Raw genomic sequence first — 25,073 nt, 5'->3', positions numbered from 1 at the left:
GTGGATGGCCTTTGGGTTTGTGAATGGACTTTGGGGTTTGTGGATGGCCTTTGGGTTTGTGGATGGATTCCGGAGTTTGTGAATGGCCTTTGGGTTTGTGGATGGATTCTGGGGTTTGTGAATGGCCTTTGGGTTTGTGGATGGATTCTGGGGTTTGCGAATGGCCTTTGGGTTTGTGGATGGATTCTGGGGTTTGTGAATGGATTCTGGGGTTTGTGAATTGATTCTGGGGTTTGTGAATGGATTCTGGGGGTTTGTGAATGGATTCTGGGGTTTGTGAATGGCCTTTGGGTTTGTGAATGGATTCTGGGGTTTGTGAATGGATTCTGGGGGTTTGTGAATGGATTCTGGGGTTTGTGAATGGATTCTGGGGGTTTGTGAATGGATACTGGGGTTTGTGAATGGAATGTGGGGTTTGTGAATGGATTCTGGGGGTTTGTGAATGGATTCTGGGGGTTTGTGAATGGATTCTGGGATTTGTGAATGGATTTTGTGGTTCCCGTTGCCGGTTGTTTTTGGGGATGGACATTGTTCAACAAAACAAGGGTTGAAAACTCGTACCTTCTCTCCAGGAGTGACAGAAATCCTCCACACACAGTGTGTGAATGATGAATAGCCATTTGGGAAGCCGGGGGAAGAGAAGTTTCCCATGGAGTCTTGAAGAGTTTCCCCACATGCTGTCGAGACATAAGGAAAATAACGTCCATCATTGCTCGGTAAATCTGCTTTTTCCCAAACTATGAAATTACGACCAGATCCACCGTACAAAAGCTTTAAGCCTGAGTATTTGTTAGTGAATTGGCACTTTGTGTCACTCAGGAGTGCAGTGAATCTTTCGCTGGTCTGGCTCCACACGACTGTCCTTTCCACAGTGATAACAACACTAAATAGGTCTTGCTGAAAAAGAGACATGCTGTTGAGGCTGATTATCCATCCCTTATCAGGACAGATGCAAGAATGCCAAATTTCAAAGGGATCAACAAAAATACTGCATGAGGAAAGGGTTGGAACATAAGAAATAGGAGCAGGAGTAGGCCATCTAGCCCCTCAAGCCTGCTCCGCCATTCAATAAGATCATGGCTGATCTGATAGTGGGTTCAGTTCCACTTACCCGCCCACTCCCCATAACCCTTAATTCCCTTAATGCTTAAAAATCTATCTATCTGTGACTTAAACACATTTAATGAGGTAGCCTCTACTGCTTCATTGGGCAGAGAATTCCAAAGATTCACTACTCTCTGGGAGAAGAAGTTCCTCCTCAACTCTGTTCTAAATGGCAAATGGAATTTAACGCAGACAAGTGTGAGATATTGCACTTTGGAAGGACAAACCAAAGAAGAACGTACAGGGTAAATGGTAGGACTCTGAAGAGTGCAGTTGAACAGAGGGATCTGGGAATACAGGTACAGAATTCCCTAAAAGTGACGTCACAGGTGGATGGGGTCGTAAAGAGTGCCTTTGGTACATTGGCCTTTATAAATCGGAGTATCGAGTATAAAAGTTGGAGTGTTATGGTAAGGTTATATAAGGCATTGGTGAGGCCGAATTTGGAGTATTGTGTACAGTTTTGGTCACCTAGTTACAGGAAGGATGTAAATAAGATTGAAAGAGTGCAGAGAAGGTTCACAAGGATGTTGCCGGGACTTGAGAAGCTGAGTTACAGAGAGAGATTGAATAGGTTGGGACTTTATTCCCTGGAGCGTAGAAGATTGAGGGGAGATTTGATAGAGGTGTATAAGATTTTGATGGGTATAGATAGAGTGAATGCAAGCAGGCTTTTTCCGCTGAGGCTAGGGGAGAAAAAAACCAGAGGGCATGGCTTAAGGGTGAAAGGAGAAAAGTTTAAAGGGAATATTAGGGGGGGCTTCTTCACGCAGAGAGTGGTGGGAGTGTGGAATGAGCTGCCGGATAAAGTGGTAAATGCCACAGCTGGAGCACTTTTAACACTTAAGAAAAACTTGGATGGGTTCATGGACGAGAGGGGTGTGGAGGGATATGGTCCAAGTGCAGGTCAGTGGGACTAGGCATAAAATGGTTCGGCACAGACAAGGAGGGCCAAAAGGCCTGTTTCTGAGCTGTAATTTTCTATGGTTCTATGGTTCTAAATTGACTCCCCCGTATTTTGAGGCTATGCCCCCTAGTTCTTATTTCCATTGTAAGTGGAAATAACCTCGCTGCTTCTACCCTGTCTAGCCCCTTCATTATCTTATATGTCTCTCTAAGATCTCCCCTCAACCTTCTAAACTCCAATGAGTACAGGCCCAGTCTACTCAATCTCTCCTCATAAGCGAACCCCCTCACCTCCGAAATCAACCTGTTGAACCTTCTCTGTACCCCCTCCAAAGCTAATATATCCTTTCTTAAATAAGGGGACCAAAATTGTACACAGTACTCTAGTTGCGGCCTCACCAGTACCCTGTACACTTGCAGCAAGACCTCCCTGCTTTTATACTCCATCCCCCTCGCGATAAAGGCCAACATTCCATTTGCCTTCTTGATCATCTGCTGCACCTGCAAACTGAGTTTTTGTGATTGCTCAAGGCGTTACCATGGAGAATGCATCAGGGAAATAATGTCCCCATGCTTTTGTTTAATTCAAAAATGTACAATGCCTGGACATGTTCCTTTTGTTTGCAGAGGACAGATCTTGCCTATATATTCTAGAAAGTGTACGTGAACCGCAGCGAGAGTCTGACTGATAATCTTAAGCAGGTCGTTCGTGTAATTCTCAGCACATTTGGGATTGTCTGGCAAGTATTCTCCAATCGTGGAATCACGTCTAATGTTGCCATCCCGCCTGCCACGGGAATCGAAGCGAAGCGAGGGGGGGGCCAGGGAAAGGTCTGTTGACCTTTTCCGGTTTCGGGGCGAGCGAGGCCGAAAATCCCGCCGGTTATTTTCCGAGTTTTGCGAGCACAGGCTGATTGAATCAGTTGTTGGGAAGTGCAGCCTATGTACCTGGCATTGCACTGGCATTGGAATTCATACACTGTATAAGCGGTGTGTTTTACACCCTCCAAGTAAAAGGGCGTGGCTTTGTACAGGTGCATAGTTTAGACTAGATTTCATAAGACATTAGTTACAACCCTGAATCGCTCAACTAATCAAAGACTGGCCGGGTGGTTAACACTGAGGTTGAGTGTCTTGGGTTACAGGAAGATATAGACGAGATGGTCAAATGGGCGGATAAGTGGCAGATGGAATTTAACCCTGAAAAGTGAGGGGTGAGAGACTTTGGAAGGGGTAATTTAACAAGGAAGTATACTATGAAAGGTCTGACACTGGGAAGTTCCAAAGAACAAAGGGACCTTGGCGTATTTGTCCATAGATCTCTGAAGGTGGAAAGGCAGGTTAATAGGGTGGTGAAAAAGGCATATGGGACGCATGCCTTTATCAATCGGGGTATAGATTACAAAAGCAGAGAGGTCATGTTGGAGTTGTATAGAACTGTGGTGAAGCCACAGCTGGAGCACTGTGTGCAGTTCTGGTCGCCACATTATAGGAAGGATGTGATTGTACTGGAGGGGGTGCAGAGGAGATTCACCAGGATGCTGCCTGGGCCGGAACATTTAAGTTATGAAGAGAGGTTGGATAGGCTTGGGTTGTTCTCTCTGGAGCAGAGAAGACTGAGGGGCGACTTGATCGAGGTGTACACGATTATGAGGGGCATGGACAGAGTGGATGGGGAGCAGCTGTTCCTCTGAGTTGAAGGGTCAGTTACGAGGAGACACAAGTTAAAAGTGAGGGGTGGGAGGTTTAGGGGGGATTTGAGGAAAAACTTTTTTACCCAGAGGGTGGTGAGGGTCTGGAATGCGCTGCCTGGGAGGGGGGTGGAGGCGGGATCCCTCACATCCTTTAAAAAGTACCTGGATGAGTACTTGGCACATCATAACATTCAAGGCTACGGGCCAAGTGCTGGCAAGTGGGATTAGGTGGGCAGGTCAGGGCCTCTCATGCGTCGGTGGGCCGAAGGGCCTCTTCTGCACTGTAGTATTCTGTGATTCTGTGATCATCTGAAGCACATCTCAACAGAAATACCACGCAACAAAATTAAACAAAGGTCCCAAATCAGTCATCTTTCGCCATGTTTTACATTTAGCACATTTTTGGATCCATTTTCTCACCATCTAATCCTGTGTTGGTGCTTCAGCCAGGAACAACTGAACTCCTCCACAAACACCGAGGGAGAGATTTTACGGTCGCGCTCACCCCAAAACTGGAAAATCACGCCCGGGGGTCAACGGACCTTTGCATGATCTGCCCCCCTCCCCCCCGCTCCGCTACGATTCCCGCGGCTGTCGGGACGGGAAGATTACCCACCCCCACCCCCCAGTCTCTGTTTTGTGAGCGAGATAGCAGGAGTTAGGGAGAATAAGTTACACAGAAACAATCGATGACCCTAGCTTGGTGTTTCTGTGAGATCACGCGGGAGATCCGAAGAAGCTGCGGGATGAAGTAGAAATGGTCGAGAGCTTCACGTTTTTAGGTATCCAGATCACCAACAACCTGTCCCGGTTCCCCCACACCGACACTATAGTTAAGAAAGCCCCACCAACGCCTCTACTTTCTCAGAAGACTAAGGAAATTTAGCATGTCAGCTACAACTCTCACTTACTTTTACAGATGCACCATAGAAAGCATTCTTTCTGGTTGTATCACAGCTTGGTATGGCTCCTGCTCTGCCCAAGACCGCAAGAAGTACAAAGGGTCGTGAATGTAGCCCAGTCCATCACGCAAACCAGCCTCCCATCCATTGATTCTGTCTACATTTCCCGCTGCCTCGGAAAAACAGCCAGCATAATTAAGGACCCCCACACACCCCGGACATTCTCTCTTCCACCTTCTTCCGTCGGGAAAAAGATACAAAAGTCTGAGGTCACGTATCAACTGACTCAAGAACAGCTTCTTCCCTGCTGCCATCAGACTTTTGAATGGACCTACCTCGCACTAAGTTGATCTTTCTCTACACCCTAGCTATGACTGTAACACTACATTCTGCACTCATTTCCTTCTCTGTAAAGGGTATGCTTTGTCTGTATAGTGCGCAAGAAACAATACTTTTCACTGTATACTAATACAGTCTGAGGATTCAGGGTAAACCATTTGGGACAGAGGTGAGGAGACATTCCGGGGATGGCAGGACTGATGTATGAGGAGAGATTGACGAGGTTAGGATTGTTTTCGCTGGAGTTCAGACGAATGAGGGGGGAGTTCATAGAGACTTATAAAATTCTAACAGGACTGGACAGGGTAGATGCAGGGAGGATGTTCCCGATGGTGGGGGGAGTCCAGAACCAGGGGTCACAGTCTGAGGATTTGGGGTAGACCATTTAGGACGGAGATGAGGAGACATTTCTTCACCCAGAGAGTGGTGAGCCTGTGGAATTCATTACCACAGGAAGTAGTTGATGCCAAAAACAATGAATGTATTCAAGAGGCGGCTGGATATAGCACTTGGGGCGAATGGGATCAAAGGTTATGGGGAGAAAGCAGGATTAGGCTACTGAGTTGGATGATCAGCCATGATGGTGATGAATGACGGAGCAGGCTCGAAGGGCTGAATGGCCTCCTCCTGATACTATCTTCTATGTTTCTGTGTGACAATAATAAATCGAATCAAAATCAAAGAGAGCCAGGAGCAGACAAAATGGACACCAATGGTAAGTATTTTATCAGGAGCTGGGAGGTAGATCCGGCGACTAAGGCGTCTCTGTTGCACTGCCAGAGGTGTCATCTTTTGGGGTAGATGTTAAACTGAGGCCCCATCTGCTTTCTCAGGTGGATGTAAAACATTCCCAGTCGAAGAAGAGCATCCTGATCAGTATTTATGCTGCAACTTTACCAGAACAGTTTATCTGGCCACTGACAAAGAACAAAGAACAAAGAACAATACAGCACAGGAACAGGCCCTTCGGCCCTCCAAGCCCGCGCCGCTCCCCAGTCCAGGATTGAATCCTGAATCCAGGATCCCCACCCAATTTTCCAGCCTATCTACACTGTTTGCGGAATCTTGCTGAGGGCATACCGGCTGCTGTGTTTCCCCCTTTACAATGGCACCTCGTTGATTGCAAAGTGCTTTGGGACATCCTGAAGTCGTGGCAGGGGCGGCAGAAGGGCAAGGGCCTTCCTCTGGTCTGTCCACTTCTCCGTTAATGTGTTGCAAACGTCATGGGTTTTCAGTTTTACTGTCCGCAATGGAACTGAAACCCATACCCTCTCACCCACATTTCACAACCTAGTCTTGTCTCTTTGTTGCAGCCTCTTAATAACAGACTCAATAGACATTGGGCTATTAGACACAATAACACTGGGCTGCAGAGAGCCAAGTGCAGTCCCAGACACCACATGACATTGGTCTTATCATCAATTATCTCCAATTTCATAACAGTCAACAAACATCCAGTTTTCTCTTTTTTTGCCTCTGTCATCTTTCTCTTCCTTCCTGTAGCTTGACCTTCATAGAATCATCGAAATCCTTACAGTGCAGAAAGAGGCCATTCGGCCCATCGAGTCTGCACCGACCACAATCCCACCCCAAGCCCTATCCCCACACACTTACCCCACTAATCCCTCTAACCTACACATCCCAGAACACTAAGGGACAATTTAGCATGACCAATCCCCCTAATCCCCACATCTTTGGACTGTGGGAGGAAACCAGAGTACATGGAGGAAACCCACGCAGACACGGGGAGAATGTGCAAACTCCACACAGACAGTGACCCAAGTGGGAATGGAACTCAGGTCCCTGGCACTGTGGGGCAGCAGTGCTAACCCACTGTGCCACCGTGACGCCCTTCCCCATGTAAATGAATTTCCCTTATGTGAGCGCCACTGGTAAAGCCAGCATTTTGTGCCCATTTCAATTGCCCTGAAAAGTTAGCGATAAAACGGCTGGCCTTCTCCAGGGGGCAGTTAAGTCAGCCATGTTGGTATGGGTCAGACCAGGTAAGGATGGCAGGTTTCCCTCCCTAGGGAACCAGTTTGCATTTTTAACATTGAATTCCATCGTGCGAACAACACAGAAACAGGCCATTCAGACAATGCCCAGTAACATCCATGCCACATTAGTGCCAGACAAGGGTCATCTCTGACAAGACTAATTCTTGTCCCTTGGACATTCGATAGCATTATCATCACTGAATACCCCACCATCAATATCCTGGAGTTACTATTGGCTAGAAACAGAGCTGGACCAGCTATATAAATGGTCAGATGCTAGGAATTCTATGGCAAGTAACTCACCTCCTGACTCCTCAAAGCCTGTCCATCATCTACAAGGCACAAGTCAGGAGTGTGATAGAATACTCTCCACTCGCCTGGATGGGTGCAGCTCCAACAACACTCAAGGAGCTCAATACCATCCAAGGAAAAGCAGCCTTGCCTGATTGGCACCCTATCCACCTCCTTAGACATTCACTCCCTCTACCATGGCGCACAGTGGCAGCAGCGTGGACCGTCTGTAAGAAGTACTGCAGGAACCCACCAAGGTTCCTTCGACGGCACCTTCCAAATCGATGACATTCCTTCAAAGCTAGCCTTCTGGGTCAGCTAGCCTGATCCCTCCTACTACGGCTCGGTATCAAGGTTAGTTTGGGAATCAGTCCCAGGAAGAGTGTTGGGAGGTTGTAGTCCGGTAAAGGTGCTAAATAAATGCAAGTGGGGATGGGAGGGAGAAGAGTCCATAGTTAAGGAGAAATTTTCCAAGTACAAAGGGAGTATAAAGGAAAAGAATAAGAAGAACTCACTCCCATTATCACCTCCCTCCATTTGTTTACCTTGGTGATTTTCTGTTTTGTTAGACGCTCCCTTGTGCGTTGGCCTCTTGGCACTTCCTGTGTTGACATTCTGGCCTCTCGCTCACACAGTGTGTTTGGTGTCGTTTAGGACTGAGTTGGCTAACTTAAAGTGACTGAAGCCAACTCAATCTGAGGAGACTTTATCAGTTACTCTTTTCCTTGTACCGCAACGCCAAGGGAGTTTCACTGGACTGGATGGAAGGTACATGCCCTGCCCTGGTGCAGGAATCTTTCAGAACTGGATGACGGCTAAGTGGACAGGGCGATGGGACCCTCACCAGGACTGTCCCTCTGAGTACTCTCGACCTTTCACCCTGAGGCAGCACGGCAGTAGAGAAACTCATTCACGGCAAGGCCAGCATTTGTTGCCCGTTTCTAACTGCCTTTGAACTGAGTGGATTGCTGGAGCATTTTCGGAGGGCAATTAAAAGTCAAGCACATTGCTGTGGCTCTGGAGGCACATGTAGGCCAGACCGGGTAAAGAGGGCAGATTTCCTTCACGAAAGGACATTAGTGAACCAGATGGGTCTTTTGACAACAATCAATGATCATTGTTCATAAGTTCATGCGATATAGGAGCAGAATTAGGCCTATCGAGTCTGCTCCGCCATTCAATCATGGCTGATATGCTCCTCATCCCCCTTTTCCTGCCTTCTCCCTTTCACCAATTAAAAATCTGTTTAACTCCTCCTTACGTTTACTCACTGTCCCAGTGTCCACCTCACTTTGTCACGGTCACCATCACTGAAGCAATTCATTGAATTTAAATTCTACCAGCCGCCGTGGTAGGATTTGAACCTGTGTCCCCCAGAACATTAGCCTGAGCCTCTGCATTATCGGGGACAATACCACTATCGCCCCCAACATGTACCCATTTGTTTGTTTCTTTGATGGAGCCCCTGCAAACAGTGGGTGCCCTTTAAATCTTAGAAACCCTACAAGCACAGAAAGAGGCCATTCGGCCCATCGAGTCTGCACCGACCACAATCCCACCCAGGTCCTATTCCCATATCCCTACATATTTACCCACTAATCCCTCTAACCTACGCATCCCAGGACACTAAGGGGCAATTTTAGCATGGCCAATCCCAACCTAACCCGCACATCTTTGGAGTGTGGGAGGAAACCGGAGCACTCGGAGGAAACCCACGCAGACACGAGGAGAATGTGCAAACTCCACACAGACAGTGACCCGAGCCGGGAATCGAAACCGGGTCCCTGGTGCTGTGAAGTAGCAGTGCTAACCACTGTGCTACCGTGCCTGTCCCTCTCCTAGGACCAGCAAAATCCTTCACCTTCCAATTTGAAGGCGGCACGGGTGGCACAGTGGTTAGCACTGCTGCCTCACAGCGCCAAGGACCCGGGTTCGATTCCCAGCTTGGGTCACTGTCTGTGTGGAGTCTGCACATTCTCCCCGTGTCTGCGTGGGTTTCCTCCGGGTGCTCCCGTTTCCTCCCACACTCCGAAGACGTGCTGGTTAGGTTGATTGGCCATGCTGGATTGACCCTAGTATCAGGGGGGTTATCAGGGTGAATATGTGGGGTTACAGGAATAGGGCCTGGGTGGGATTTTTAAAAATTCATTTTATTAAATTGTGGGACATGGGCGTCGCTGGCTGGGCCAGCATTTATTGCCCATCCCTAGTTGTCCTTGGAGGGCAGTTGAGAGTCAACCACATTGCTGTGGCTCTGGAGTCACATGTAGGCCAGACCAGGTAAGGACGGCAGATTTCCTTCCCTAAAGGACATTAAAGTTTATTTATTAGTCACAAGTAAGGCTTACATTAACACTGCAGTGAAGTTACTGTGAAATTCCCCTAGTCGCCACACTCCTGTTCGGATTACACTAAGGGAGAATTTAGCACCTAACCAGCATGTCTTTCAGAATGTGGGAGGAAACCGGAGTCCCCAGAGGAAACCCACGCAGACACGGGGAGAACATGCAAACTCCGCACAGACAGTGACCCAAGCCGGGAATCGAACCCGGGTCCCTGGCACCGTGACGCAGCAGTGCTAACCACTGTGCCACCATGCTGCCCTAAGCAAACCAGATGGGTTTTTCCGACAATCGACAATGGTTTCACGGTCATTAGTAGATTCTTAATTCCAGATGTTTTTTATTGAATTCAAATTCCACCATCTGCCGTGGCGGGATTCGAACCCGGGTCCCCCAGAACATTAGCCGAGTTTCTGGATTAATAGTCGAGCGATAACACCACGAGGCCATCGCCTCCCTGGTGCGGACTCGATGGGCCGAATGGCCTCCTTCCGCTCCGTAGGGATTCTATGAAACACTCTGTCGGGAACACTGTCTCTGCGGGGGAGTAAAAGAAAAGTCAGATCTTTCTCTCTGCTTTGGACAGGCGAGCTAAGTAAACACAGGAGGCGGAGAAACCCGCATTTCATTCCTTAATCGACTGAGAGCAAATAACGTCGGCAAGGCTGGGCGAGAGGCTGCGAAGTCAGGCCTGTTACCCTGGCAGAGAAAACAATAGACCAGGCTCTGCTTCAGATGGATGGCGGCAGTGATATTTAAAAAAAACGAGGCTGAAAAGTGCTCGGATTGCAGTTTCCACGGAGAGCTTCTCCCTCTGAAGAATGTGCAGGCAGCCCAAATATTTGACAAACCAACAGCATCTGGCCGGGCCAAGCATCTGGAGAGCACATGAGCAAACAGCCTACCCTGTCCTGGCAGCTAGCACTCAGCATTCTTGACTCCAGCCCTGCACTCCAAGGAATATGATGTTCAGATTTCAGAGGATAGCAAATAAACAGAAACCGCACATTATGGAAGTAAATCGCCTCTGATTCCGACGACTGATGGCGGGAGTTCACATCTGACGTGAAGAGTTTGAGTTATAGGGAGAGGCTGGAGAGACTGGGACTTTTTTCCCTGGAGCGCAGGAGGCTTAGGGGTGAAACATGGAAGATAGGAGCGGGAGGAGGCCATTCGGCCCTTCGAGCCTGCTCCGCCATTCATTACTATCATGGCTGATCATCCAACTCAATAGCCTAATCCTGCTTTCCCCCCCCAAGAACCTTTGATCCCATTCACCCCAAGTGCTATATCCAGCCGCCTCTTGAATACATTCAATGTTTTTGGCATCAACTACTTCCTGTGCTAATGAATTCCACAGGCTCACCACTCTTTGGGTGAGAAATGTGAGTGTTAAGTGTTGAATCATGGTGACACAGTGGTTAGCACTGCTGCCTCACAGCGCCAGGGACCCGGGTTCGATTCCTGGCTTGGGGGTCCGTGGCTTTGCAGAGTTTGCATGTTCTCTCCGTGTCTGCGTGGGTTTCCTCTGGGGACTGCGGTTTCCTCCCACAGTCTGAAAGGTGGGCCAGTTAGGTGCGTTGACCCAAACAGGCGCCGCAGTGTGGCGACTAGAGGAATTTCACAATAGCACCGCGACTAATAAACAAATAATAAATACATAAATAATACTTGTGACAAATAAATAAACTTTAACTTTAAATCACAGGGAGTGGTTGAAGTGAATAGCGTGGATGTATTTGAGGGCAAACTGGACAAACAAAGGGGGGAGAAGGGAATAGATTTGGATGAGGAAAGATAGGAGGCTGTTTGAGTGGACCATAAATTCCAGCATGGATTTGTTGGGCCGAATGGCCTGTTTCTGTGCCGTGTATCCCATGGAATCTGACATTCCTGGATTGTTCCAGCAACAATATCGGAACATGACTCTCAACCACCCTCCTTGTATTATCTGCTCAGCACAAACCGCCAACAGTGGTCCTGGGGTGGGTTGGAGAGTTCCGTGACGCAGAAGGCACTGTTGTCTGGTGCAGGCTGGACAAGCCCTTATCCGTATGTTCCGTAATGAAGATATTTGAGACATAAAAAGCGTAGAATTGATGAATCGTAGACATTTTCAGAATGGAACATTTGGCCCAGCAAGTAGCCACCCAGCTAAACCTTGCTTGATTTGATTTTTGTATTCAGTTGGTTTGATTTATTATTGTCACATGTACTGGGATACAGTGAAAAGTATTATTTGATTTATTATTGTCACATGTACTGGGATACAGTGAAAAGTATTGTTTGAGTTATTATTGTCACATGTACTGGGATACAGTGAAAAGTATTGTTTGAGTTATTATTGTCACATGTATTGGGATATAGTGAAAAGTATTGTTTGAGTTATTATTGTCACATGTATTGGGATATAGTGAAAAGTATTATTTGATTTATTATTGTCACATGTACTGGGATACAGTGAAAAGTATTGTTTGATTTATTACTGTCACATGTATTGGGACACAGTGAAAAGTATTGTTTGATTTATTACTGTCACATGTATTGGGATACAGTGAAAAGTATTGTTTCTTGCGCGCTATACAGACAAAGCATACCATTCATAGAGAAGGAAAGGAGGGAGTGCAGAATGTCGTATTACAGTTATAGTTAGGCTGTAGAGAAAGATCAACTTCGTGCGAGGTAGGTCGATTCAAAAGTCTGACAGCAGCAGGGAAGAAGCTGTTCTTAAGTCGATTGATACGTGACCTCAGACTTTTGTATCTTTTTTCCGAAGGAAGAAGGTGGAAGAGAGAATGTCCGGGGTGTATGGGGGTCCTTAATTATGCTGGCTGTTTTTCAAGACAGCGGGAAGTGTAGACAGAGTCAATGGATGGGAGGCTGCCATCGCCTTGTGGGTTAGGGCACTTCTAGTATATATCCATGTACTTTTAAAATGTTGCCCTGGTCAGACCACACCTGGAGTATTCTCCCCGTGTCTGCGTGGGTTTCCTCCGAGTGCCCCGGTTTCCTCCCACAGTCCAAAGATGTGCAGGTTAGGTTGATTGGCCATGCTAAATTGCCCTTAGTGTCCAAAAATATGCGGGTTATGCTGATTGGCTATGCTAAACTGACCCTAGTGTCAGGGGGATTAGTAGGGTAAATATGTGGGGTTACCTTTCAGGTAGCCAGTTCCAGACCTCCAACACACTCTGGGTATAATTATTTCCCCACGGATTCCCTCCAAGCTGCCTACCTCTCTCCATAAATGTCCCCCCGCCCCCCCCAATTATGGACTTCTGAACCAAGGGGAATATGGCCTTCTGATCCATTCTATCCATGGTGTCCAGTTATCTGTCTGCACTCCTTCCAATATATTCTCCCTAAGGTGTGGCGATGGGCAAAGTGCTGTGTATATGTCTGAGCTGACTGACAGTATACTGTCATTCAAAGAAGGTGATTAATAGAGACATTAAGCCAGAAAATTTATTACTTTATTACGACTCAGAGTATCATAGAATCATAGAATCCCTCCAGTGCAGAAGGAGGCCATTCGGCCCACCGAGCCTGCACTGACAACAATTCCACCCAGGCCCTATCCCCGTAACCCCACATATTTACCCGATAATCCCCCTGACACTAGGGTCAGTTTAGCATGACCAATCAACCTAACCCGCATATTTTTGGACACTAAGGGCAATTTAGCATGGCCAATCAACCTAACCTGCACATCTTTGGACTGTGGGAGGAAACCGGAGCACCCGGAGGAAACCCACGCAGACACGTGGAGAATACTCCAGGTGTGGTCTAACCAGGGCTTTGGAATGCTGAAATTCATCATCTATCACCTCCAATGTGTTAACTCAGCCTTCAGCCGACTGAAGGGGAGAGTATCTGAGGCTGTGGTCACAGTTTATGGGGAAGCAATGATTCCCCAAGTTCCTACATGTTCAGAGACTGGACAACCTACAGCAGACACTCTAAGGATGGGAGAGGTCCCACTAGCAGTGCCCTTGCAGGATCCTCCAAATCCGGTGGCACGAACAGTGGACCAACAGCAGTGCCCTCTCACATGCCCATCACTGAGGTGCCAATCACTCCAAACCATCTCCACTGGGCGGGACTTGGTGTTCGTAAGCCTGACACCAAGCTCCCCGAAGCAACTCTTCTACTCAGAATTTGGTCATGGCAAGAGACTGTTTCTTCAGAAAGAACTCTTCAAAATGAAGTTAATGAAACAACAACAAAACTTGCTCCAACCTATAAATCAAAGAAAGGGTTTAATAAAGAAACATCATTACTCCAAACTTGGGGCCTCACCCTGGACCACTCCAAGCTTCCCACAATTCTACATAGTTCCTTATTTATCGTGAGTCAGCTGGTCAGCTGACTATTACATCACTCTGTGATTGGTTCCATGTTTTACTGGGTCAGCTGACCCTTACATCTTGTTCTCATTGGTCACATTACATCCAATACAAAGTTGCCACTGGTTACATTCTAACAGAGACGACCAGGAGGAAACATTTTCGGGACGTCCCCCAAGTGTCCCTGAAGAGGTCAAACATTCCCGCCAACTCACCGGAGACCCTGGCTTGTGAGACCCCCCCAAAGCTCATTCCGCAAGGCCGTGAACACAGTGAAAGACTCTGGGTGGGATGTTCCGCTGTTCCGCGGCAGTAGGAGGGGGGAGGGAAGGGGGAGAGGAGGGAGGGGAGAGGGAGGGTGGGGGGGTGTGTTGGGTAGCGGCAGAATTTTCCAGTCCCCTTGTTATTAACGGGATTGCACGCACCCCTCGCTGCCGTGAAACTCGCAGCGGCGGGGGGGGGTCCCGCTGTCGGTGGGACCAGAAGATTCCATCAGAGTGAAAATCCCACCCTTGGTCAGGAATCTGTAGAACCGGGACACCGGAAGGTGAAACCTCCGAACAGCCCAACTACTCAACCCTTCAAGCCCCGCGTGTGGCAGAGTCCACAGATAGTGCACTGGACTGATCAAACACCTCAGAACCCATCAAACTGGAGCAGTAACAAGTCATCCCCGATCGTAGGGGACTGCCAATGAAGGAGGATAGCTGAAGCATTATCTCCACCTGCTTGTAATCATTGAATCCATAGAATCCTACAGTGCAGAAGGAGGCCATTTGGCCCATCGAGTCTGCACACAATCCCACCCAGGCCCTATTCCCGTAACCCCATGTATTTACCCTGCTAATCCCCCTGCGACTAAGGAGCAATTTACCATGGCCAATCCACCTAACCTGCACATCTTTGGACACTAAGGAGCAATTTACCATGGCCAATCCACCTAACCCGCACATCTTTGGACACTAAGGGGCAATTTAGCATAGCCAATCCACCTAACCTGCACATCTTTGGACACTAAGGAGCAATTTACCATGGCCAATCCACCTAACCCGCACATCTTTGGACACTAAGGGGCAATTTAGCATAGCCAATCCACCTAACCTGCACATCTTTGGACACTAAGGAGCAATTTACCATGGCCAATCCACCTAACCCGCACATCTTTGGACACTAAGGGGCAATTTAGCACGGCCAATCCACCTAACCTGCACATCTTTGTACACTAAGGGGCAATTTAGCACGGCCAATCCCCCTAACCTGCGCATCTTTGTACACTAAGGGGCAATTTAGCATGGCCAATCCACCTAACCTGCACATCTTTGGACACTAAGGGGCAATTTAGCACGGCCAATCCACCTAACCTGCGCATCTTTGGACTGTGGAAGGAAACCAGAGCACCTGGAGGAAACCCACTCAGACACGGGGAGAATGTGCAGACTCCGCACAGACAGTGACCCAAGCCGGGAATCGAACCCGGGTCCCTGGTGCTGTGAGGCAGCAGTGCTAACCACTGTGCCACCCGATCTAGTAATCTAGTCTCCTGGATATAAAAGCTTTTTTTGATTACTTAATGTATCTCTGTTTTGAGCTCATAATTCACTCACTGTTTGTGAAAGGTTTTGACTACAGGAGCAGGGATGTGTTGTTACAATTATACAGGGCCTTGGTGAGGCCACACCTAGAGTATTGTGTGCAGGTTTGGTCTCCTTTTCTGAGGAAGGATGTTCTTGCTCTCGAGGGAGTGCAGCGAAGGTTTACCAGGCTGATTCCGGGGATGGCGGGACTGATGTATGAGGAGAGATTGACTGGGTTAGGATTGTTTTCACTGGAGTTTAGACCAATGAGGGGGGGGATTCTCATAGAGACTTATAAAATTCTAACAGGACTAGACAGGGTAGATGCAGGGAGGATGTTCCCGATGGTGGGGGAGTCCAGAACCAGGGGTCACAGTCTGAGGATTCGGGGTAGACCATTTAGGCTCGAACAGCCTCTTTCCTATCTTTCCTCATCTAAATCTATTCCCTTCTCCCTCCCATGTTTGTCCAGTTTCCCCTTAACTACATCCACACTATTCACTTCAACCACTCCCTGTGATTTGACACTTCACACTAACATTTCTTCACCCAAAGAGCCTATGGAATTCATTACCACAGGAAGTAGTTGATGCCAAAACATTGAATGTATTCAAGATGCGGCTGGATATAGCACTTGGGGCGAATGGGATCAAAGGTTATGGGGAGAAAGCAGGATTAGGCTATTGAGTTGGACGATCAGCCATGATTGTGATGAATGGTGGAGCAGGTTCGAAGGGCCGAATGGCCTCCTCCTGCCCCTATCTTCTACGTTTCTGTGTTTTGAAACACTCTGAAACTTGAACACCTCTATCACATCTCCATCTGCCCTTAACCTTCTCTCCTCCAAGGAGAACAAAATCAGCACCTCCAGTCTTTCCAACGTAACTGACGTCTCTCACCCTTGGTACCAGTCTAATAAATCTCCCTATCTTTTATGTTTCTAAGTTCCACAATGTCTCTCCTCTCCAAATGGTGATGTCCTTGCCTGAGATTCCACCTTCTTCCCTTCACAGGCTTCGTGCCCTTGTGCTCCTCAAGAAACCTACCCCCCCCCATTCCACACACCCCCCCACCCTCAAACCCACACCACCACTCCCCCCCCTCCCCCCACTCCACACCCCCCCACCCTCAAACCCACACCACCACTCCCCCCCCTCTTCAACCTCTCTCAACACACAGGGGAGTGGATTATCCACCATCGCAGAACAAAGGAAACTGCACATTCTACGACTGACCGACTTGCAATTATGTCGACCACAAACGCTCTTCAATTTGCACAAAGAGCTGTTGTCCAGATCGAAATTAAATAATGCGCTTCCAACCCAGGAGGAAGGGCTTTGGAAACCAGCCCCTCATTAGCGCTCGGTCCGTCCTGTTGCCTGATGCAAGATGTCGTAAACTTAATGAAGGATGATTGTGCGGAGGGGGTGGGCCAGTCAGTTGCCTATTAACCTCTCACTGAATAAACTATCCCGATCGAAAAAAGCAGGTCAATGTCGGCCTGTTGCTGCAGCCTGAGGGCTGAAAGGGGTAAGGTAATGAAGAACACATTGGAAACAGCTCCTTGCAGTCAATGACCTCTGCAGGGTTGCAACACCCAACAGCACGTAGCGTACAGGTTTTGCGGGAAACTGACCTCCCTTTCCTGCGGGGACGAGGCCCCATTGTACCACATTTATTCCACGTTTCAGTTTGCGACAAGGAATTGGCCTGAACTGGCATCAGTTGGCATCTGGAAAGGCGTCCAATAGCCCCTCCGGTCAAAGGTCATCGCCGCTCATGATACATAATGTGAAAAGCGCAACGGTTGTGCTTTTAAGAGCCGTAAGAGAACGCGGCTGCTTCTATACTTAGAGTCTAAAATCTGAGATGTTTGGTTAATCCCCACAATGGTAGAGGGATATACGATCTAGATGCAGCTGTCCCATGAGAAGTACACTCTGCAGACAGCTGAAGAGCAGCACATAGCTCACACAGGAACTCCGCAGGGCTCTAACTGAGCGCCTTCTATTGTGAAAAGCAAAAGCGAGGGGAGCATTCACAGAATCTTACAGATCCCACCAGGAGGAGGCCGTATGGCCCATCTTGCCTGTGCTGGCCCTTTGAAGGCACTGTCCAAATTATTCCGACTCTTCCCTGCTCTTTCCCTCAGCCCTGCAAATCCACTCCACCTCCCCCAGCATGGTGATTAGCGCAGCACGGTGTGTTAGCACTGCTGCCTCACAGCGCCAGGGACCCGGGTTCGATTCCCGGCTTGGGGTCACTGTCTGTGCGGAGTTTGCACGTTCTCCCCGCGTGAGGTGAAGCGTGTACAGCTGAAATCTATTAACTATGCTTTGCGTGGTGGTTAGCAATGCTGCTTCACAGCGCCAGGGACCCGGGTTCGATTCCCGGTTTGGGGGTCACTGTCTGTGCGGAGACTGCACATGCTCCCCGTGTCTGCGTGGGTTTCCTCCGAGTGCTCCGGTTTCCTCCCACAGTCTGAAAGACGTGCTGGTTAGGTGCTAAATTCTCCCTCAGTGTAACCCGAACAGGAGTGTGGCGACTAGGGGATTCCCACAGTGACTTCATTGCAGCGTCAATGTGAGCCTACTTGTGACACCAATAAATAAACTTAAAAACTTATCTGTGCAATCCCCTTTTGTACGCTACAACCGAATCTGCTCCCACTGCCCTTTCAGACACAGCCAGATCATGACGCGTTAGATAGGGGAAAAATAATTTCCATCTTCCTGCACACACTGTGTTAATCTCAGTCAAACCGATTGCTGAATGAATGTTCAGCCAGCTGTTAATGCAAACAGCTATGCTTTCTTTAGTTGCTGTTCACAGTATGGATCTGGCTGAAGCTCGCTGCAGCTTGTATTCTGTTGTTCTAAATACTTGCTTGCGTCTTTGGTGATACACACGGCTGTTTATCTTTGCTAACATAGGTTGCAAAGATAAAATGATAAAACACAATGAAGTACTTGGACCGGGGCGGGGAGGGGATTGGGTGGGGGGGGGGTGGACGGCTGATCCCTTAGTGGGTGAATGTACACAGTTCCGTAACTCTGAATAGTCGGTTTTGTATAAAGCAGACACTGAACGCCAATTGATGCAAACACTAAATTTAATATCGACCACATGCTGCACCGCCTTCCGAACACATAGTAGAATCTGTACTTCTGAAGAACCTGCGAATGGTACTCTCTTCGCAAATAAAATGGATCTGTGGTTGGAATAGATTAGGCGGTATATAGAATCAAAGAACCCCGACAGTGCAGAAGGAGACCATTCGGCCCATCGAGCCTGCACCGCCCACAATCCCACCCAGGCCCTATCCCCTGTGTAACCCCACACATTTACCCAGCTAATCCCCCTGACACTAAGAGTCAATTTATCATGGCCAATCAACCTAACCCGCACATCTTTCGGACTGTGGGAGGAAACCGGAGTAGCCGGAGGAAACCCCACGCAGGCACGGGGAGAGTGCCAGGGACCCGGGTTCGATTCCCGGGCTTGGGTCACTGGCTGTGCGGAGTCTGCACATTCTCCCCGTGTCCGCGTGGGTTTCCTCCGGGTGCCCCGGTTTCCTCCCACAGTCCGAAAGACGTGCTGGTTAGGTGTTAAATTCTCCCTCAGTGTAACCTGGACAGGCGCCGGAGTGTGGCGACTAGGGGATTTTCACAGTAACTTCATTGCAGTGTCAATGAAAGCTTACTTGTGACACTAATAAATAAACTTTAAACATTAAAATGTTAAATGTGCAAACTGCAAACAGACAGTGACGTGAATTGAACCTGGGTCGCCAGCACTGTGAGGCAGCAGTGCTAACCACTGCCTCCGTGCTGTTCCATTTATTTGGACTCCAAATATATTTGGAGTATATTTGGACCCCATTCATGTGTTTATTCACATGTTATCTTACCTAAGGAAGGACATACTTAGCTCAGAGGGAGTGCAACGAAGGTTCACTGGACCGATTCCAGGGAGGAAGAGATTGTCCTGTAAGGAGAAACTGAGTAGACTAGGCCTATATCCACACATGGCAAGTCACGTTGCAGCTTTGTAGAATCTTAGTTAGGCCGCACTTGGAATATAGTGTTCAGTTCTGGTCGCCACACTACCAGAAGAATGTGGAGGCTTTGGAGAGGGCACAGAAAAGATTTACCAGGATGTTGCCTGGTATGGAGGGCATTAGCTATGAGGAGAGGTTGGAGAAACTCGGTTTGTTCTCACTGGAACGACGGAGGTTGAGGGGCGACCTGATAGAAGTCTACAAGATTATGAGGGGCATGGACAGAGTGGATAGTCAGAAGCTTTTTTTCCCAGGGTGGAAGAGTCAATTACTAGGGGGCACAGCTTTAAGGTGCGAGGGGCAAGTTTTAAAGGAGATGTACGAGGCAAGTTTTTTTATACAGAGGGTGGTGGATGCCTGGAACTCACTGCCGGGGGGGAAGTAGTGGAAGCAGATACGATAGTGACTTTTAAGGGTCGACTGGACAAATAAATGAATAGGATGGGAATAGAGGGATATGGTCCTCGGAAGGGTAGGGGGTTTTAGTTCAGTCAGGCAGCATGGTCGGTGCAGGCTTGGAGGGCCGAAGGGCTGTAATTTTCTTTGTTCCTTTTTGGGTTTGGGTGATCTCAGTGAAACATATCGGGGCATGAGAAGGTAGACAGGAAACATTTCTCCTGGCTGGGGAACCTTGAACATGGGGGGGGTCACAGTCTCAGAATGAGGATGGAGATTAGGAAGAAATTCTGTTATTGAAAGGATTGTGAATCTTTAGAATTCTCTACCCCATCAATATGGATGCTCTCTCATAAGATCATAAGGACGCGGAGCAAGAGTAGGCCATTCGGCCCATTGAGACTGCTCTGCCATTCAATGTGATCGTGATTGATCTGATTTTAACTCCAATTTCCCACCTGTGCCCCATAACCCGTGACTCCCTTGTCGGCCTAAATCTGTCTGTCTCAGCCTTTAATATATGAACGGTGGCACAGTGGTTAGCACTGCTGCCTCACAGCGCCAGGGACCTGGGTTCGATTCCCAGCTTGGGTCACTGTCTGTGTGGAGTTTGCACATTCTCCCCGTGTCTGTGCGGGTTTCCTCCGGGTGCTCCGGTTTCCTCCCACAGTCTGAAAGACTGGTTAGGGTGCATTGACCCGAACAGGCGCCGGAGTGTGGTGACTAGGGGGAATTTCACAGTAACTTCATTGCAGTGTTAATCTAAGCCTCACTTGTGACACTAATAAATAAACTTTACTGCTCTCTGTGGAAGAGAATTCCACCGAATAATGATCCTCATTTAGTACATTCAAGATAATCAATGGAATTTTGGGAAGTAAGATATATGGTGATGGTGGGGGAAGGTGGGGGCTGTGGGAAATCAAGTCATGCGCCGGATTCTACCACCCCGTCTGCCACGGAATCGGAGCGGGCGAGGGGCGGACAATGGAAATGTTTATTGACCTTAGGCGGGATTTTCCGGTCTTGGGTCGAACGTCAGGATCCTATTGAATGCCGGAGCTGGATCAAAGGACCAAGTGTCTCCAGCTCCTATTTCTCATATTCTTACTGTTTGGTAGAGTGATTACAAAGAACAAAGAACAATACAGCACAGGAACAGGCCCTTCGGCCCTCCAAGCCCGCACCGCTCCCTGGTCCAAATTAGACCATTCTTTTGTATCCCTCCATTCCCACTCCCACTAGATAAGTCTTAAACGTTCCCAGTGTGTCCGCCTCCACCACCTTGCCCGACAGCACATTCCAGGCCCCCACCACCCTCTGTGTAAAATATGTCCGTCTCTTATCCGTGTTAAACCTCCCCCTCCTCACCTTGAACCTATGACCCCTTGTGAACGTCACCACCGACCTGGGAAAAAGCTTCCCACCGTTCACCCTATCTATGCCTTTCATAATTTTATACACCTCTATTAGGTCACCCCTCATCCTCCGTCTTTCCAGTGAGAACAACCCCAGTTTACCCAATCTCTCCTCATAACTAAGCCCTTCCATACCAGGCAACATCCTGGATTGTAGATTAGGAGGTAGGATGTTAGAATTTGGTCTTTGCAAAATTGTAAAATGCTAGGGGGGGAAAAGCATTGCTTGATCCCAATTAAAAGGTAGTGCTTTTTCTGTGCTTAGAGATTTAAAAAGCAAGTACATAGAGTACCCAAACTGAAACATTAGTATCCAAAGACCAAGCAGCAGTTTTTACCACGACAACAAAATTTTGAATTTAGCCAATCAATTTGAATCAGGCACTTAGATACCAAAAACCTATTAAATTTAAATCTGATGGTTTTGACAACCTAGGACTAATCATATTGTGGGAAAAGGAAAGAGTGCAGAGGAGATTTACCAGGATGCTGCCTGGTTTGGAGGGTAGGTCTTATGAGGAAAGGTTGAGGGAGCTAGGGCTGTTCTCTCTGGAGTGGAGGAGGCTGAGGGGAGACTTAATAGAGGTTTATAAAATGATGAAGGGGCTAGATAGAGTGAACGTTCAAAGACTATTTCCTCGGGTGGATGGAGCTATTACAAGGGGGCATAACTATAGGGTTCATGGTGGGAGATATAGGAAGGATGTCCGAGGTAGGTTCTTTACTCAGAGAGTGGTTGGGGTGTGGAATGGACTGCCTGCAGTGATAGTGGAGTCAGACACTTTAGGAACATTCAAGCGGTTATTGGATAGGCACACGGAGCACACCAGGATGATAGGGAGTGGGATAGCTTGATCTTGGTTTCAGATAAAGCTCGGCACAACATCGTGGGCCAAAGGGCCTGTTCTGTGCTGTACTGTTCTATGTTCTATGTTAAATATTGATATGTCATCATGGGTACAAAAGAAGAGGGCAGTGGGACAAAAAGAGGTAGAGCAACTGCCATCTGCCAGAACTAATACCTCTCAGCTCTCTCTCTCTCGAGAGAGAGAGAGAGAGAGAGAGAGAGAGAGAGAGAATCTCTGGCTCTCATAGCTCCATCTATCTCTTAGAGAAAGCACCATTTAGATGGCAAAGGTACCAAAGAAGAAAGAAGTTCCAGACAGAAGAATCAACAAAGAATATTCTGAGAAGTTTCCTCCCACAGTCTGAAAGATGTGCAGGTTAGGTGGATTGGCCATGCTAAATTGTCCCTTCGTGTCAGGTGGTTAGTAGGGTAAATCAGTAGGGACTGTGGCCGGTGCAGACTCGATGGGCTGAATGGCCTCCTTCTGCACTGTAGGGATTCTATGAAGACACAAAACCTGGTTGTAACTTCGAGAGTGACTAAATTCTCTCTTGTTTATGAGTGGGATTTGTATTTGTATGAACAGTATACCATTAGAATCTTGTTTTATTTGGGAATAGTTAATGGGATTTATTCGGTTTGTGAATAGTTTAGTTAATTTGCTCACTGTTAGCTAGATAAATAAATTGTTATGTGCTGATTTTAGAGCGTCAGAAATTTATTTTGTCTTTAACCACTAGGAGTCGCTGAAGAGCAGGTCACTTCACACACATCTTTTACAGCTTATAAGGCGGGGTACTCCTCTTTGGGGGTTTCGTGTTAGTTCTCAGAGGGGGGATCAAACTCCACTTTATAACATTACTAATCCAACAATTTAAGCCAGCATAGTTACGTAGTGTCATATTGGCAATGTTAGATGCAGAGAGTCCTCAGCCTTCTCCCCGGCATCAGTGAGTGCAAGTCAGATGCTGATCCCAGATTACTGACAGCTCTCCTGGGACAACTCTTGAGCACTCTTCAAAAGTGGCTCCAGAACATTGCTGCCAGAACAATGCCTGGCAAGGGATTGTCTAGACCAGAAAAGCACGTACAACTGGAGACTGGCAAAAGGGAAAAGTGATAAAGCTGGACAAATAAAAATGATCTATGTTTGCTAAATGATTCAGAATGACATCTGAGCTTGGAAAGGAATGGACATGTAAATTAAATGCAGCATTTGGGCTCCAGCCCCTAACCTAATTGCAGTCTTCAGTGTTTTGGTTAACTCTCCCACACAAAGGCCATATGTTGAGTTATTTTTCCCACTATAGTAATTCCATAGCAAAAGTTAAGTAGAAGAACGGAGTCCTGTGGCATTCGAGTCCATTCAGCCTAACATGCGTAGGGAGATCTTTTCGTTAAAAAACGCATGAAGCTGGTAAACATCACGCACATTTGGGCGGCACGGTGGCACAGTGGTTAGCACTGCTGCCTCACAGGGTCTGGCTTCCAGTATGCAGGTTCTGCCGGTGTCTGCGTGGCTTTCCTCCGGGTGCTCCGGTTTCCTCCCACAGTACAAAGATGTGCGGGTTGGGTGGATTGGCCGTGCCCCCTAGTGTCAGGGGGGAATAGCAGTGTAAATACATGGGGTTGCGGAAATAGGGCCTGGGTGGGATTGTTGTCGGTGCAGGCTCGATGGGCCGAATGGCCTCCTTCTGTACTGTAGAGATTCTATGAAATTTAGAGATTAGAAGAAGTCCAATCCTCCCACCACTCCCCACGACGTCTCTCGACCACCAAACGTGTAGAATAGACATCCATCCAACCCTGAGAAAATGAGCAGGATGAGTGATTCAGATCAAAAGTTGGGAAGAATGGCCGTGATTTTACCGGCACACCCGTCCCGGAATCGGGGCGGGTGCAGCTCGCAGAACAGAATCCTCTGTTGGCCTCGGGCGGGATTTTGCGAGATTCGCCTGAGCGAGGATGTGAAATACCAGCCAATGAGTTTAAAGATTGATTTTAAAAAAACTTCACCCTCCACAAAGTTGGAGAGTGGAGGATTTTAGTGAGGATTGCGATATTCCTATTTCGTCCCCACAGAATCAGGGGTTTGGACGAGGAGGTGTTTCACACTGTTGGAATGAAGGGAATGCTATTCAGTGGTAGTGTGGGATCAAACTTAGGTTCAACGGGTGTCCTACAGTCTTATCGCTGGCTCTCCAGGTTTAATCTTCCGGACAGTCAGTAAATAAATTGAAGTGGGGAGAGGCTGGACGCCGTAATTTGGATGTGGTCTGCTGGAAGAAGCATCCTGGGTGTGATGTGTCTCTGGCCTCTTCCGATTCTGTGCTATTTTTGCAGCGGTTCCCACCGGCTCCCTTCTCGCCTGACACGTCATTCCAGCGAGCGTCCTTTCCCCCAGTTCGTGGCCGAGTGATGTTTGTTTTTTCTTGTGGCAGATATGAGGAACTCGAGCCACAGGTTGCTTTTCTGCTCCCTCTTGCCAAGAGAGGAGCCGGATTCCAGGCTCGCTGCCAATTTTGTTTCAGCCAAGAGGATTAAGCGATTAGAAAGTTTGCAATGCATTCTTCTTTCTCGATGACACCAGGTTGACATCTCAAGGCCCCCAAGCACAGATCCGCTGAACACTGCAGCCACGTTTAACACAACTGCTCATCTGTCTTGCATTAATGTGTGAGTGTGGGGGGGGCAGTGGGAGGGTTGGGGGGAGGGGGGGGGGGGGAGGTTGGAATGAATGGTTGAGTGTTATGCCCCAGATGATTACACTACATCCCATTCCAAAACAGAAGGACGCACAAGTCTTCATCTCAAATACTAATGTCCCAACATCTATTCAAAGAAATGTTGACAGCTT

General features: G+C 48.1%; 1 protein-coding gene across 1 annotated transcript in view; it reads right to left on the bottom strand.

Annotated features, from left to right (window-relative positions):
- Window positions 1-25,073, bottom strand: part of LOC144510036 (bone morphogenetic protein 1-like) — a 307,138-nt gene that overhangs the window by 59,982 nt on the left and 222,083 nt on the right. Inside the window, exon 11 of the mRNA XM_078239242.1 lies at window positions 562-677. Within this exon, the coding sequence (XP_078095368.1) occupies window positions 562-677 (116 nt within the window). The remainder of the gene's footprint in view (window positions 1-561; window positions 678-25,073) is intronic.

Source organism: Mustelus asterias, chromosome 22 (assembly GCF_964213995.1).
Source record: "Mustelus asterias chromosome 22, sMusAst1.hap1.1, whole genome shotgun sequence".
NCBI lineage: Eukaryota > Metazoa > Chordata > Chondrichthyes > Carcharhiniformes > Triakidae > Mustelus > Mustelus asterias.
Note: the sequence above shows the minus strand (reverse complement) of the source record. Positions and strands in the feature narration are given on the sequence as shown.